At 45.4% G+C, this 15562-nt stretch overlaps 1 protein-coding gene across 3 annotated transcripts in view; it reads right to left on the reverse strand.

The window, feature by feature from the left end:
- Nup188 (nuclear pore complex protein Nup188) overlaps positions 1-15562 on the reverse strand; it is a 71504-nt gene that overhangs the window by 22928 nt on the left and 33014 nt on the right. For all 3 annotated transcript variants that reach the window (XM_075894950.1, XM_075894949.1, XM_075894948.1), the window contains exons 28-32: positions 12696-12929; positions 12190-12252; positions 11399-11502; positions 10415-10531; positions 6296-6371 (exon numbers count right to left, since the gene is read on the reverse strand). In XM_075894950.1, the coding sequence (XP_075751065.1) occupies positions 6296-6371; positions 10415-10531; positions 11399-11502; positions 12190-12252; positions 12696-12929 (594 nt within the window). The remainder of the gene's footprint in view (positions 1-6295; positions 6372-10414; positions 10532-11398; positions 11503-12189; positions 12253-12695; positions 12930-15562) is intronic.

Raw genomic sequence — 15562 nt, forward strand, 5'->3', positions numbered from 1 at the left:
GAGAAAAATGCTTAAGCTTCCATAAAAAAATGAAACAAATTTAAATGGCATTGTGACATACCGCCACCTTCTGAAGCCGGTGTAAAACATACTTTATTTAGCTTACATGCAAACTTGGGCAAGATAGGAACCACTTAGCGTTGTACCAATTGTGATGGGTGATGTGGGAGAAAAAATTTTCTGCCGAAGAAAAAGTGGGATGTAGGTGTCGCACTGATGCACAAAGCGTTAACATGAATACGTATCAACCGACTCAGCTCTCTGTTATTCCACTCTTTCAATGGTTGTGCTTAGTTTAAGGTTGAGTGCTCAGTTTGAGGCATGCAAAATGACCTCTTTGCTCGAAGGCTGCAATGTAATGCCACTTTTTTGGGTACAGGCGCCTTCACAAGGTGGCTCGAATGATGTCAGCATAAGATGACTGCAAATGTGACTGCAATGGCCAGACCCAACACGGAAACCGGTCCGCCACGAGTCTGCAGCCGCGAGGTGGAATAAAGTATCTGGAAGTTGCAGCCAAATTAAGTACTTATACTGTAACGATGTTGAAGGACTCGGGGTGTAATAAAACGTATTTATTAAAGGGCGAATCTGTGCCCACAACTCAAAGGGACTATGGTCGTAGCACGTTACAGCAGAACACCAAAGATGTCTTCTTCTTTTGCTTCTTCAAGAAGAGTCCCAAGCGTGTGGCGCACATCATCAGGGGCCAGCTGGGTTCTCGTGCTATCATCATCGTCTCTGCGCAACACTAGACGGCGCGCATGTATGTCCCTGTGCGCGTGGTGATGGGCGCGCTGTTTGAATGCAGGCACTATGTCGCGGCATAATCCCCCTCCTCATACGCATCGTCCCGATGCGTCAGGCAATGAATAGATTCGTGGTAGGTGTCACTGGTCTTCCGGTGATCTTTCATAGTAAGGCTTCATCTGGACTACATGTACAACCTCTGTAGGGTTGCGGCATTTTGAGCTCCCGTGTATAGCGTATCTGACTTGGTAAGTTACATCGCTTACACGATGGTGTACTTCGTAAGGCCCAAAGTAGCGGCTAAAAAGTTTTTCAAAAAGTCCACGGCGATGCACTGGAGTCCATATTCATACTTTGTCACCTGGTTGAAAATGCGCTTCGGTACGACGTTGATTGTACCGATAGGAGTCGATACGCTGTTGGCGGCGTATTCTGTATCTCGCCATCTGTCGTGCTTCCTCGGCTCTTTGCAGGAAGTCGACTAGGCCAGGTGGATTGCTGCTTTCATCATTCAGTGGTAACATAGCATCCAGTGGAGTGGTGACTCTTCGGTCGAATACAAGTTCAAATGGTGTCACTCGCGTTGTTTCTTGAACGGCTGTATTATATGCGAACGTGATGTAGGGCAATATTTCATCCCACAGTTTATGTTCGACGTCGATATACATTGAAAGCATATCAGTCAGAGTTCTGTTCAAGCGCTCCGTTAGGCCATTTGTTTGAGGATGGTATGCTGTAGTTCTTCTCTGGTCTGTATGGGTCATTCGCATCAGACATTTCATTAGGTCTGCAGTAAAAGCTGGGCCACGATCTGTAATTACGACGCTGGGTGCACCATGTCTGAGGACTATGTTGTTGATGAAGAACTTGGCAACTTCAAGAGCTGTTGCGGTGTACAGCGAGTCAGTCTCAGCGTAGCGAGTGAGATAGTCCGTGGCTAAGACTATCCACTTCTTGTGTGCAGTCGATGTCGGAAACGGGCCTAAGAGATCCATACCGACTTGTTGGAATGGGGCATGCGGTGGTTCTATTGGCTGGAGGAGACCTGCAGGTTTCACGGATAGAGTTTTGCGTCTTTGACACTCACGGCAAGTTTTCACATAGCGCTGAACTGATGATAACAGCTTTGGCCAGTAGTATTTTAGGTGAAGTCTGGCGAATGTACGGCTGACACCCATGTGTCCAGATGTTGGCTCATCAAAACATGCGTGCAGAATCTCGTTTCGTAAAGGTGCAGGCACAACGAGTAAGAACTTGCCACCATGAAGCTTGAAGTTCCTCTTGTAAAGGACCCCTTCTCGAAGACGGAACGAAGGGAGCCCTCTGGATAAAGTGCGCGGGACTTTAACGTTGAGTCCTTGGAGACGCTGTATAAGTGGCAGCAAATTGGGATCATTTTGTTGTTGTTGAGCGATTTCTGATGCCTGGACGACGCCTAGAAACGGGAAGTCTTCTTCCTCCGGCTCACTCGTCTCCACTGGTGCGCATGACAGGCAGTCGGCATCGCTGTGCTTTTTCCCAGATTTGTATACCACAGTAACATCGTACTCTTGTAGCCTAAGGCTCCATCTTGCTAGTCGGCCAGAGGGATCCTTAAGATTCGCCAGCCAACACAGGCAATGGTGGTCACTGACTGCTCGGAATGGTCTACCGTAGAGGTACGGCCGAAATTTACTTATGGCCCAGATGACCGCGAGACACTCTTTTTCGGTTGCAGAGTAATTTGTCTCAGCTTTCGAAAGCTTGCGGCTGGCATACGCTAGCACTTTTTCTTGGCCGTTTTGCCGCTGGACTAGAATGGCTCTGAGGCCAACGTTACTCGCATCAGTGTGAACTTCAGTTTCGGCAGTATCATCGAAGTGGGCGAGGATTGGAGAGGCTTGCAGGCGTATTCTTAACTCATCAAATGCTTCCTGTTGTTCACTTTCCCACATAAAGGGCACATCGTTTTTTGTCAGATTAGTAAGTAGTTCAGCAGTGTTCGAAAAATTTTCCACAAATCGCCGATAGTACGCGCATAAACCCAGGAAGCGACGTACTGACTTCTTGTCTTTGGGTGTCGGGAACTTCGCGATGGCAGCTGTCTTTTCGGGATCTGGCCGAACGCCGTCGGAGCTGACGACCTGTCCAAGGAATCGAAGCTCTTCAAAAGCGAAGTGGCATTTTTCTGGCTTGATGGTCAAGTCTGCTGAACAAATGGCTTCTAATACTGTGCGGAGTCGCTCTAGATGTTGGTCGAATGTAGTGGAAAATACGACGTCATCCAAGTACACCAAGCAAGACTGCCATTTCAGTCCCGCGAGGACAGCGTCCATCATTCTCTGAAACGTAGCTGGCGCTGTGCACAGGCCGAATGGAAGCGCTTCAATTTCGTAGAGGCCGTCTGGGGTAATGAATGCCGTCTTTTCACGGTCGCGCCCATCCACCTCAATTTGCCAATATTCGCTCTTGAGATCAAGGGAGGAGAAGTATTTCGCACTCCGTAGTCGATCGAGTGTATCATCGATACGCGGCAGAGGGTATACATCCCGTTTCGTTACGCTGTTCAGTTTCCGATAGTCGACGCAGAATCGAAGGCTGTTATCTTTCTTTTTAACAAGCACTACGGGAGACGCCCATGGACTGCTGGAAGGCTGGATCACGTCATCTGAGAGCATCTCCTTTTTGTGTTTCTTGATGACGTCTCTTTCCTTTTGCAATACTCGATATGGGTGTTGGTAAATCGGTCTCGTGGCTTATTCTGTTATAATCCTGTGTTTTGCAATAGCCGTGCGTCGCACCTTAGAGGACGTTGAAAAGCAGTCCGAAAACTCTTTTATAAGGGCGAACAATCGGTTCTTTTGATATTCTGGGAGCCTATGGTTGACGTTAACCGATGCGTCGACGTTGCAGGTCTCTTGTGGAGTGGTTGGCGTTGTCGCTAAACTGCATAGTTCAGTCGCCATGCAGAACTTGTGGAAATAGGCGATAGCCATACCTTGCGCGATGTGCTGACATTCATTCCCAAAATTCGTAAGGAGGACAACTGAGCGGCCATTCCTTAAGTGAACAACACCCCTCGCCACGCAAATTCCTTTGTTTAAAAAGAGCTCTACGTTTCCATCCGCTATTCCTTCGTGGTCACAAAATGCCTTATTTTCAACAAGCACCATTACACTACAGCGTGGTGGCACTGTGACATCATCATCAACAACGCGCAGAGCAGTAAGACGTCGCTTTTCCGATTCCTCCACCGACATAGCTTGTTTGGTCGAAAATGTTACACTGGATCTGCGCAGATTAATTATGGCTCCATTGGCTTGCAGAAAATCCATTCCTAGTATAAGCTCCCTTGAACAGTCCGGCAGCACGATGAAGTCAGCAACGTAAGTAATGCCTCTTATTTCGAGCCTTGAGGTGCATCTGCCGAGCGGTGTAATAGTGTGGCCACCTGCCGTGCGTATCTGTGCCCCACTCCATTTTGTCACAACCTTTTTCAGTTTCTTTGCCAATTTGTAACTCATTACCGAATAATCAGCGCCGGTGTCAACTAAAGCATTTAGCTTGTATCCGTCTATTTTCAACCGCAAATCTGAAGTAATCTTCGCACTGCTGCGCTTATCCTCTGTAAACATAGCATCGTCACCTTGAAACCGTAATGGAGGATCTTCGCAACTGTAGTTATCAACGGCCTCACCTCCACAAGTCGCTTGCTTCAGTTTTCCTGGTGTGGGCTTGTAGAACGGTGCCCAGAACGTGCGGAAGAAGCACGTGGGCTGGGTGATTGGCAACGCCTGGGCGACGGCGATCTTGGCTGATGTTCGCAAGGAGTGAGTGGGCTCGGGCGCGCAGACAAGTACTCTTCGATCTCCGTTGGTCGTTCACCGTTTCGAGGGCATGGTGCGTACAACGGAAAGCCCCTTAATCCTGCCTGTCGGTAAGGGCAGAATCTATACAGGTGACCTGCTTCCCCACAATGGAAACACAAAGGCCTGCGCTCATGGTCACGCCAGATGTCACTTTTCCGGGGCCTTTTATCCACGTAGCGAGCTACACCACGGGCTCGTGGCAGGTAGGTAGCCGTCGGTTCCAGTAGACGAGGTGCGTTGTGTACCGTCGGTGGGCAAGGAGAGGCCATCGCAACTGCTGCATTGGTGTGCGCCGCGGTGTGTCTGAGTACTTCAGAGTACGTTGGGATGCGTTGAATCGGCTGTGGCGCACGCTCCAGCTCACGTATCATCTGCCTCAGTTCATCTCGTACTACGTCGACGACAGACAGTGTTGCTGTAATGTGAGGTGCTTGCAACTTGCTGAGCTCTTCCCTGATCACAGACCTGATGAGTTCTCGCAGGGCGTCCATGTCACTTCGCTGGCGTTTAGAGAAGACATTGGCAGGTGCATAGTTTATGTCTCGATTGTACTGTCGAGCCCACTGTTCTAGCGTTTTCGCGATGGCTGTCGCTTCCGTATGAAACTCCGCAACTGTTCGTGGTGGGTTGCGGACGAGAACAGCAAATAGCTCTTGCTTCACCCCACGCATGAGGTGGCGTAGCTTCTTGTCTTCAGTCATATGGGAATCTGCGCGCTTGAACAGGCGGATCATGTCCTCGATATACACTGCGACACTTTCGTTGGTGAGTTGGTTCCTGGATTCGAGCGCAGCCTGCGCCTTTTCTTTGCGATCCGCGCTGGCATAAGTCGCCAGAGCTTGTCGCCGAAATTCATCCCAGGTCGTAAAAGAGGTTTCGTGGTTCTCATACCATGTCTTTGCAAAGTCCTCCAAAGCAAAGTATACGCGGCGGAGCTTCTCTCTCTCGTCCCAACTGTTCAAACGTGCCACTCTCTCAAAGAGGTTCAGCCAATCTTCTACGTCTTCATACGAGTCGCCATGAAATACTGGTGGCTGATGAGGCTGATTTATCACCACTTGGGCTGGTGTTACATGACTTGTCATGGTGGCGGCGTCCATTGACTGAGTTCCCCTTGGTGTGAAGTGGAGTGAACTGAATTCTGGTGAATCACCTTGAAGACGGCGACTGGTCCTCTGATGCACAGGTGTCGGCTCCGCAGGATCAATTCGCTGGTGGTCGGGGCTACGCTGTCTTGCGTTCGTAGGGCTTTGATTCATTACCCAGCACCTCCACCAGAAATGTAACGATGTTGAAGGACTCGGGGTGTAATAAAACGTATTTATTAAAGGGCGAACCTGTGCCCACAACTCAAAGGGACTATGGTCGTAGCACGTTACAGCAGAACACCAAAGATGTCTTCTTCTTCTGCTTCTTCAAGAAGAGTCCCAAGCGCGTGGCGCACATCATCAGGGGCCAGCTGGGTTCTCGTGCTATCATCATCGTCTCTGCGCAACACTAGACGGCGCGCATGTATGTCCCTGTGCGCGTGGTGATGGGTGCGTTGTTTGAATGCAGGCACTATGTCGCGGCAATATCTAAATCTACCATCCCACAGTGTCTTCAGGACTATCTTTAAGTATTGGTCCATATTCAATTTAATACAGCACCCGCCATTACTGCACAATCAGTCACACATTGCTGTGCTTGTGGCTCACCTTAGACCAGTCCTTAATTGGGGCTCCCTCCTTTGCTTTGTTGAGGACACTTTTCACATTAGAATCAAGTTCATTTCTGCAAGAGGAAAAAATATTCAAGTGACGGTAAAACAGTTAAAGCTCCTCAAGACATGATAAACAAAAAGGACATAAACTATGTAGAAAAATCACCACAATGTATGCGCTCGCAGCAAAAGACAACAATTATCTTCAAGTGGTGGGGCTGCACACCTTAGCGAGAGAACACTGACCACATGAAACGTGAAAATACCCGGACTTGATATCGTATAGGATCCAAGTACTGGAACATTTTGCAGTATGGGCTGTTGAACAGTTCATTGAACACGTTTGCCACAGACAGTAACAGATTGACCAATTTAGTTGAATGTGCACATGGACTCTTATCCACATGCTATGCACACATTCTATATATGCAACGTAAGGAGATGTGTTGCATACAACTGTCAAAGCAATATCACCTGACAACTGGGGCCAACTCGGCTGTGAAAGGGGCTTGCTTTGATCTCTTTAAATACTACTATTGCAACAGTGGCACACACGAGGACTAATGTGGCTTGTCCATGCACTCAAGTGGGCGCTAACTAGCAAGCACCTCTTGATTTCGCTCAGGGCGCAGCACTTGAATTGGCACACAAATCACTCTGATGCACTTACTTTCTACGAGACCACATCTATCAGTAACCATGTGTTCAGGCAGCTGCAGAGGCCCACTGGTTACGGCGCTCAACTTCTGACCAGAAATATGCGGGTCCCTTTCTGGCTACACCGGTCGTTCGATAGAGCCGAAGTACTAGATGCCCACGTACTGTACAATATCAGTGCAACTTGAAGAACCCGCAGCCACAAAAATTATCCACAACCGCACGCCTCATAGCTGTGGAATGTCAAACCCAATGAATAAACCAATTTAGTAATCAGCACCCAGCATAGGTTCAAACGTAACATATTTTACAGGTTATCATTCGCATTCTATCGAACGTCAAATCCTGCTACTATTCAAAGCTGTTTCCACTTCCTTTGAACCTAAAAAAATATGGCATTTGGACAGGGTTGGTACCAATTTAAAAAATATTTATATTCTGCAGGTTAGTCATGTGACGATATGTATGACCATTCTCCTTTAAAACATGCGATATATACTGTTTGAATTCGATTAGAAATTATTCGACCAAAATCGCTATTCGCTTTAAATTCACTTTAAACATAAAATTCACTCTTTGCACAAGTCATAGCGATTTTCCTTGCAAGCACCTAAGACCATAGGATGCAATGCCACGGGAATGCAGCAAGCACTGCACAAGGCATATTAATGGACTAAAGGCAAATATTAAGTTGGTTGATTGACTAAATAGCAGTCCAGAAACCTCGTAGTGTTACTTTTGTGCCAAGGAAGTGCTTATTTTGAAATAAAATCACGTTTCAATGGCCCGCATTGCATTATTGCACTTTAAGTCCCCCATCTGCAAGTGGCTTGCACCATGTCACTGTTGCCGTGCCAAATGTTGCCCACCTTTACTGCACGACCACCGACACTGGTAGCAGCACAGTGAAAGTAGCAGGAGCCACAGCAGCAACAATGGCCATTGAACAATTTCCTGCCTTGGCCTTTGAGATAGCGGGCGTGCATAGAGTTTCCTAAAATTAACTAGGGGGGACTCTGGCGCTGCGATCGTTCAGCGACCATGAGAATGATGGGTAGTGCATGGATTTGCCTAGTCTTCGTACTTGCGGACAGCTAATCGCACTTGTGGCTTCATTTATTGCAGTGTTTCTGTTTTGTTTTAAAGGAATGAACAAACATTTTGAACTTTGTGACCCGCTTTGAAATAGTAAGCCTAAAAGATTAAGGTGGTGAAGTGCAACTGCCGAACATTTGGCGATATTTGTTCCGTGACAAAACAGCTTCAAGTCACACAAAGCCAAAAGGAACGTAATGTACGAAGACTAGGCAAATTCGTATACTACCCATAATTCCTATGCTCGCTGAAGCGCCGTGCATTGCAGCTCTCGTAGACACCAGTGCCAGAGAGAGAGTGAGTGAGAATTTATTAGAAGGCAGAGAGGTCGGCCTGAGCTAGTTCGCTCTAGCCTGCTACTCTACACAGGGGATAAGGGAAAGGGGAAAAAAAGAGGGATGAAGGGTGATGATGGGGACAAAAAGAGGAGGTGCGTATGTACAGTAGCCACTTAGTATAGTACCCTACAGTCTAGTTTCTAGTCCAGTGCTTTTTATAAAGTCTAGAACAGCCTTTGTAGCAGTTTTTGACACTGTTTGGTCGTTCATTGCTGACAATATGTGGCTTTCACTTAATGGTGTTCGTCCAATGCTTGCCAACGTTGCAGTTAGCATTTCTCTTTGTGCCACGTATAATGCACAGTCACAAAGTATGTGAGCTATCGTTTCGCGCACTTGGCAGCGTTCACAATTTGGGCTGTCCGCACGGCCGATTAGGTGGGTGTAGTGACGAGTGAAGGCGACGCCCCGGCGAATTCGGTGCACTTTGTTAGCATGTCTTCGGCTGATTTTATCTGGAAGATGAAAAGTCATACTGGGGTCTGTTTCCCGCAGGCGCTTGTTCCGGTGATCTGGTAGCAACCAGTAAGTGGCAGCGCATTCGCGCATGAGTGATCTCAACAATGTGTTGACGTCACCTCGCGAGTAGGGTACTTTGACGTACATAGGAGCGTTGTATATTGCCGCTCTTGCTTCGCTATCGGCTGTTTCGTTGCCAACCAGGCCGCAGTGTCCACGAATCCATTGGAGTGCAATCAAGTGACCGCCCCTGTGTGTTAGGTCAAATGCTTGGACGATTCCTAACGTTAACTCGTAAAATTGGCCTCTTCTTAAGCAAGAATGGATAGCTTGAAGCGCTGATTTTGAATCAGACAGAATCGTCCATTTACGCGGTGCTTGGTCGTTCACAAATTTTATGGCTTCTTGTATAGCAACAAGTTCTGCAGCTGTCGAAGATGACCTATGATCTAATTTGTACTGTCGGGAAATACCGAGTTGAGGGATCACGAAGGCTGCAGCTGAGGCGGATGAAGTTACGGATTCATCGGTGTAAATGTGCACAGAGTCGCTGTATCGGTCATCTAAATGTGCCAAGGTGAGTTGCTTGAGGGCAATATAAGAAACATGCGACTTATACGAAATTCCACGCATGTGAAGGCACACCAGCGGTTTAGTCAATGTCCATGGAGGCACTGCAGGGATTACGGCAGGTGCAAAGCCTGACGGGATCATGTGTCTATGCGTATCGAGGCATCCCGAATAGGTACAGCCTGGTCGGTCCACTTGTAGCGAAGGTAACGGGTGCTGTGCATGTCAGGTCAGCAGACGAACGTGCACTCGAAGAGGCTCACAGGACACGTAAACCTGTATAGGGCATGTACGTGACTCCTCTATAGTGCCAGAAGTAGATGTGCACCGTGGCAGGCCAAGGCATATTCTCAGTGCTCGTGCCTGAAGGCTCTCTAAAGTACGAAGGCATGTTGCCCGCATGCTGGAGTTCCCTCTAGAGTATATATAGGAAACTCTGTGGTGGCGTTTCTGTTTAGTTCAATTGAGCCCTGCTATATGGCACCACCTATCCAGGCTAACCAGGCAAAAATGGAATTTTGAACCACTTGTGCCATTCAAAATAGTAACTGCAGGTGTTCTTTTTTTCCAATAAATCAAACAGAAATGGAAAAGCAGCATTTTATTATGTCTCTTGATGCACAGAACTTTTTTTTTTTTATTGCAGCTGGTTTGATTACTAGTGATCAATTGTAGTCAGATGGGATCATTTACAACTATCCAATTCACGGGGGCCCATCGTCTAGTACATTTAGCTAGATTTCTCGGTAAGTAGAGCACTGCTGTTGACAATATTGCCGTTTTAAATGTTGTCATACATTGAGCTTTCACTCTGACATGAATTGTTATTTACCTTTAGTGTAACCTTAATGAGCAAAATAATCTCAGTAATAAAGTACCGCAGTCAGTGGGCTACTTGGTAGGTGGCACAACCCACACGCATTGCAGGTGAGCATTTATTATTTACTTATTGAGGCCTGCAAGTTATGGCAGTGGGAAAAGTGGAAACTACTCACTTGGATTGGTATAGTTCTAAGGCGAGTGTCTTGAAGATGAAAGCCACCAGCCTGGACTGTTCTGTCACCACAGCCTCTCCCATCAGGGGAAAACACACCATGCTCCAGAACGACTTACTAGAAAGAAAGCATGAGAAAAAACATTTTTAGCAAATGAAGATAAAACCCTGACCTTCGATACAATTTGAAGGACACGCGCTTATATATATTGAATTCATGGATAAATTAGAATCAATCAACGATGTTGTTTGCCAATACCAGGTGTTGAATCTTATGTTGTAACAAAGTTTCACTAGCAGCATTAAAATGTGGGCCTATTGCTCAGACACACTGTTGTGGTACAATGAACGCTTGAGACACTGAATGACACAACAGATAGTATATATAACTTGTAATTATGTCAGGCACCAAAACATTCAAAGTGGTCGCTTGCGCATCCGAAGTTGAGTGGCTACAAAAATATAATAATAATTCTTGGGGTTTAATGTACCAAAACCAAGACATGATTATGATAAACGCAGTAGGGGAGGGCTTCGGAAATTTCGACCACATGGAGGTCTGGGCGTCTAAATCTAAGCACATGGGCCTCGAGCATTTTCGCCTTCTTCAAAAATGCGGCTGCCGTGGCTGAGATTCAATTCCGCCACTTGTGGGTCGGCAGTCGTGCACCATATCCACTATAAACCACCACGGCGGGTCAGCTACGGAAACACCATAACTAAGCATGTGATGGGAAGCTCACACAATGTCGTCGTTAGCGTGCAGTACGAACAGCATCTAGTTTTTAAAATCATACAATAATTAACTATTCAGGGTGCACTCGTGCTTACCAGAACATTTTCTAACTTTTTGAGAGATTAGCCTTCTATTAAACGCAAAAAATATGACAACTAAAAATTCTCGCACCAGTAGCTCTTTCCAAGTTATAACAATGAAAATGCAAGAGCAGCTGATGACAGAATGTGGCAAAAGGTGCGGACTTGCCTCTTACGCAGCAGCTCCATGGCTCGCAGCTGGTGGCATGCCCACAGGCTATGTATGAACTCCACGCATGAACAGTGAAGGTCTGCGGGACAGTAGTCCTTGCCCTACAGAAAGTGGTGCGTCGCGTCATTACATCGCAACGATGGCAGTGAACAGAAGACCCTCGACCAGAGCGCTATGGCAGGCTTGTTCAATATAACAAGTTTTCTAATTAATGGGGGCTAAATTAACGAAGTTTTTAAATGTACAGTTAGATAAAGTGCACTTGGAGGCATCATTATTACCGCTTGACATGCGGGCTTGAATTTTATCTTCGGCAGACTTGTTCACTTGAAAAGCCTTAGATTCTCTAGTCAGTAATGGTGAAACTAAATTTGCTCGACAGTAGTATGTTCAGTGAGAATTGAAAACCTTATTCACACATGTTGTTCATTTCAAAACAAATGTGCTGTCTGCTTTATAAAGCGAAAATCCCATCACAACCGACTCCTTTAGGAAAGCTCTAAAAATTGATTGATTTGTGGGGTTTAACGTCCCAAAACCACCATTTGATTATGAGAGACGCCGTAGTGGAGGGCTCCGGAAATTTTGACCACCTGGGGTTCTTTAACGTGCACCCAAATCTGAGTACACGGGCCTACAACATTTCCGCCTCCATCGGAAATGCAGCCGCCGCAGCCGGGAATCGAACCCGCGACCTGCGGGCCAGCAGCCGAGTACCTTAGCCACTAGACCACCGCGGCGGGGCAAAGCTCTAAAAAAAGGAATGCTGTTAGAGCAGTAATACCCACCTCTTGCTTTGTTTTCAAGATCTGTAGAACTTCTCCTAAGCACAAACCCAAACCTGAGGAGCTCTGTAAATAATAAAAAATAAAGAGAATTTCTGTTTTGCAGGGAAATTCCGCCACAGTCAATGAAAAAGCAAAATCACACAATTGCCACGATGCATAAATGCAGATGCAGCGCTTTCAAGTGTTCCTGTTAGTCATACAGGTCCACGACCAATGGGTGGTAGAGACAGACCCACTTGATGTCACTGGAGAGGGTGACTCACACAGTGTTCGTTCCTCTTTGCAACATTAATGCTTTAGGTAGTAATGACAAACGTTTCATTCTTAGTATGCATTACATTCACATAGCTGGTTCAACCAGAAACCAGCTAGCATGACTGTCATTCACAAGTGAATGACAGGTGCAATATGGTTCTGTGGGCGGAGCCAAATTTTTTTGCAGTTTGATAGCGAGTATAGTAAATCCGACCCCATCCACAAACCGAAAAGTCGTTCAAAAAGCATACCAGTGATGCGTCCCCTAAGGAACCAGAGGAAGGCGCAGACGATGGTGATGATGTCGTAGAGCCCAGGAGGAGCTCAAATAGTCCTGGCTGCGTGCGCGTGCACACAGCCAATAGCTGCAGGAGGGCAACCTTGAGACGCACATCTTCAGTGTCCTTACTAAGTCGTAGCAACAACTGGTCACGGAAACTCTCGGCATCACGCCCCAGGCATGCCAGCAGGGACATCGGGTACAACTGTAAAAGGCACGAGAAACAGAAATGTTGCTTGTTCCACAATTATTTTGGGCAAACCTTATTATAACGAAGTCACTTTAAAAAGAATGTGACAATACGTTCACTATACCCGATGCACTATAGGCACATAATTGGTTGCTTATAGATATACCATCCAAAAGCAACTTGAAAAATAAGCAAAGAAAACCATAGCGGAAATTGATTGTCTTTGACTGTAGTATAGTAACTGTGTACATCATAATTATTATACAACAGTTAATGACAACAATTATTTTCATGTATGCTTCCCTCTGCCTAATTGTTGGGTTCATTCGGTTGTGTATAACAAACAAACAAACAAACAAACAAACAAACAAACAAACAAACAAACAAACAAACCCCCTTTTTTCCATTCTGCTATGTTATGAGCAATGCCATAGTGGAGGGCTCCTTACAATTTCGACCACACAGGGTTCTTTAATATGCACTAGCTTCTAGAATTTAACCTTTGTCAAGTTGTGCCCACTGCAGCAGGAATCGAATCCACCCCTTTCATGTGGGCAGCCAAGCACTCCAACCACTCAACCACGGCGGAGGCCTTTGAGGGGGGACATGTTACCTGAAGCTTTTTTTCTTTAATTATTAACGAAATTTTATATAAATGCACAGGTATATGTATTTTCTTATGCCAATCTCGAAAATGTAACTTTTTTCTGTGACTCATTTAGTTATTCTAATAATCAAATTTTAATTACTATTAATAGGTGTGACAATAGATGTAAATCAGCAGGGCAGAAAGTTATACTTAATGCATCCATACAAAGCAGATCTGATAAAGATTGAACTGCTGAAAGCAGTTTTCAAATGCAACAACTGCAAGAAACTTAAGAGCTCATCAAAGCTTGATGTTTACATCACAGCTACTAATGAACTAGAACAAAGGCAGATAAAAAAAATTATAGACGGAGAAAAAGAAGAATCTGCTTGCAGCAATTCAAGTTTTATGCATTCAGCACCATATAGCAAAAAAAATATACCTGCAGCTATTCTAGAGCTTGAAATATTGTTGCACCAAGTAAGCTAAATGAGTAAATATCTTGCTGTGAGAAAATCAAGACAAATGCAAACACTGATTTATTCACAAACACCCCCCAAAAATAGTTACAAGTTATTAGCATTTCCTAGTTGTAACTGGTTAATATCCTTCTGGCACATAGCCAGAAGCAGCAGCTGTGTTTTGCAAAAAAAGTGCCTTTATAGCTTCAACTTCGGCTGTAATTCTGCTAGATTTGACAAAATAAAGTTATGCTATGGCAAAAATATGAATTTGAGAGAAGAGAAATTTTGTGTAGTAGTGCTAAAATACCTCTAGATTTCAAAATTGCCATTTTAAAAAATTTGATTTTGCCACGATTTTTTCGTCTCACAGGCCAGTGTACCCTTAAGGTGGTTGGCCACTCAAAAACAAAAATTTTTTTAAGGGCAGGCAGCATTGAAATAACTTTTTCCACAAAACCAGCATGTCTTATTTAATTTACCCAGCTATTTACAGTGCAAAATATTGAATATTTATTTATTAAGAGGTAATCTTTGTCAAAAAGTTGCATTAAAAGTGTTAGCCACGCCAGCTGTGAGAAGTGACTAATGGGTGGCTTTATTCAGTAAAGCTTTGACATTTGTTTAACTAATGGCTGGAGCTATGCAGTGAACTACATTACTCAGTGAATATCAAGGAAGTAATGCTAAAAAAACAAAAAAAATGGGGAAAAAGAGCCAATTTAGATTGAACCTGTTGGAGAATTCAGCTGTGAACTGAAAAATATTCAATGGATTTCTTTTCTACTAGTTTACTGCACAGATATATAGTATGTTGTAAATCATTGTGCAAAATTTCAGTTCAAATTATACGCTGAGAAATACGTTATGAAAGTTCGCGTCGCAACATTTGGAGCAAATTGTTATTTTCAGAAAAACGTAAACAAAGATTTCCGAGCTCGTCAAAATGGTCACAATCTCTGCATGCAGGCCTAAAGTGCACCAGATTCAAGCTGGGCCCTTCTGCGAAAGCATTATTGTCTCCTTTTGTTCGGGTAACTGCTCGTCTTTTCTTCCTGGCCTGTTTTGTCCCATCCGCTGACTTGCGTTTAACATTCTCCATGCACAGGTGATCCCTGGCGATGCAAGCTTTCGTCGTGTGGTACCCCGGTTCTACGCCAGCTTGCCTCAGGATATCTAGGGTGCTTACACTGCCATTATTAAAGTGTGCCACACCATCATGCAAGGCAAACGTTACTGTAGGCAAGCTTACGTAGACCTCTTTGGGTGCCCGCTGCCATATTAGACCATTGAAACACTCAGCATTTCGAGTCTTTCCATGAAGGCACTTCATTAGAAGTTCATCAGAGCACAGATCACTGTAGACAGTTTTAACTTTGTTGAGCACATCATTTGGAAGTCCTCTTTTGTGTACATATTTCCCTTGGCCGAGTGCTTTGACCCTTTGGTATCCGCACCAGCTTTTCGGTCCAAGTGGACACAGGCCATGTCTCGGCTGGTTGTCGGTAGAGCTGCAATGAAAAAGACTGGCAAGGGTAGCCTTTTTCATTGCAGAAATGTTCCCCACAATAGCCCTCATGGCGATGCCATAGTAGTTT

This window comes from Rhipicephalus microplus, chromosome 5 (genome assembly GCF_043290135.1).
Source record: "Rhipicephalus microplus isolate Deutch F79 chromosome 5, USDA_Rmic, whole genome shotgun sequence".
Lineage (NCBI taxonomy): Eukaryota > Metazoa > Arthropoda > Arachnida > Ixodida > Ixodidae > Rhipicephalus > Rhipicephalus microplus.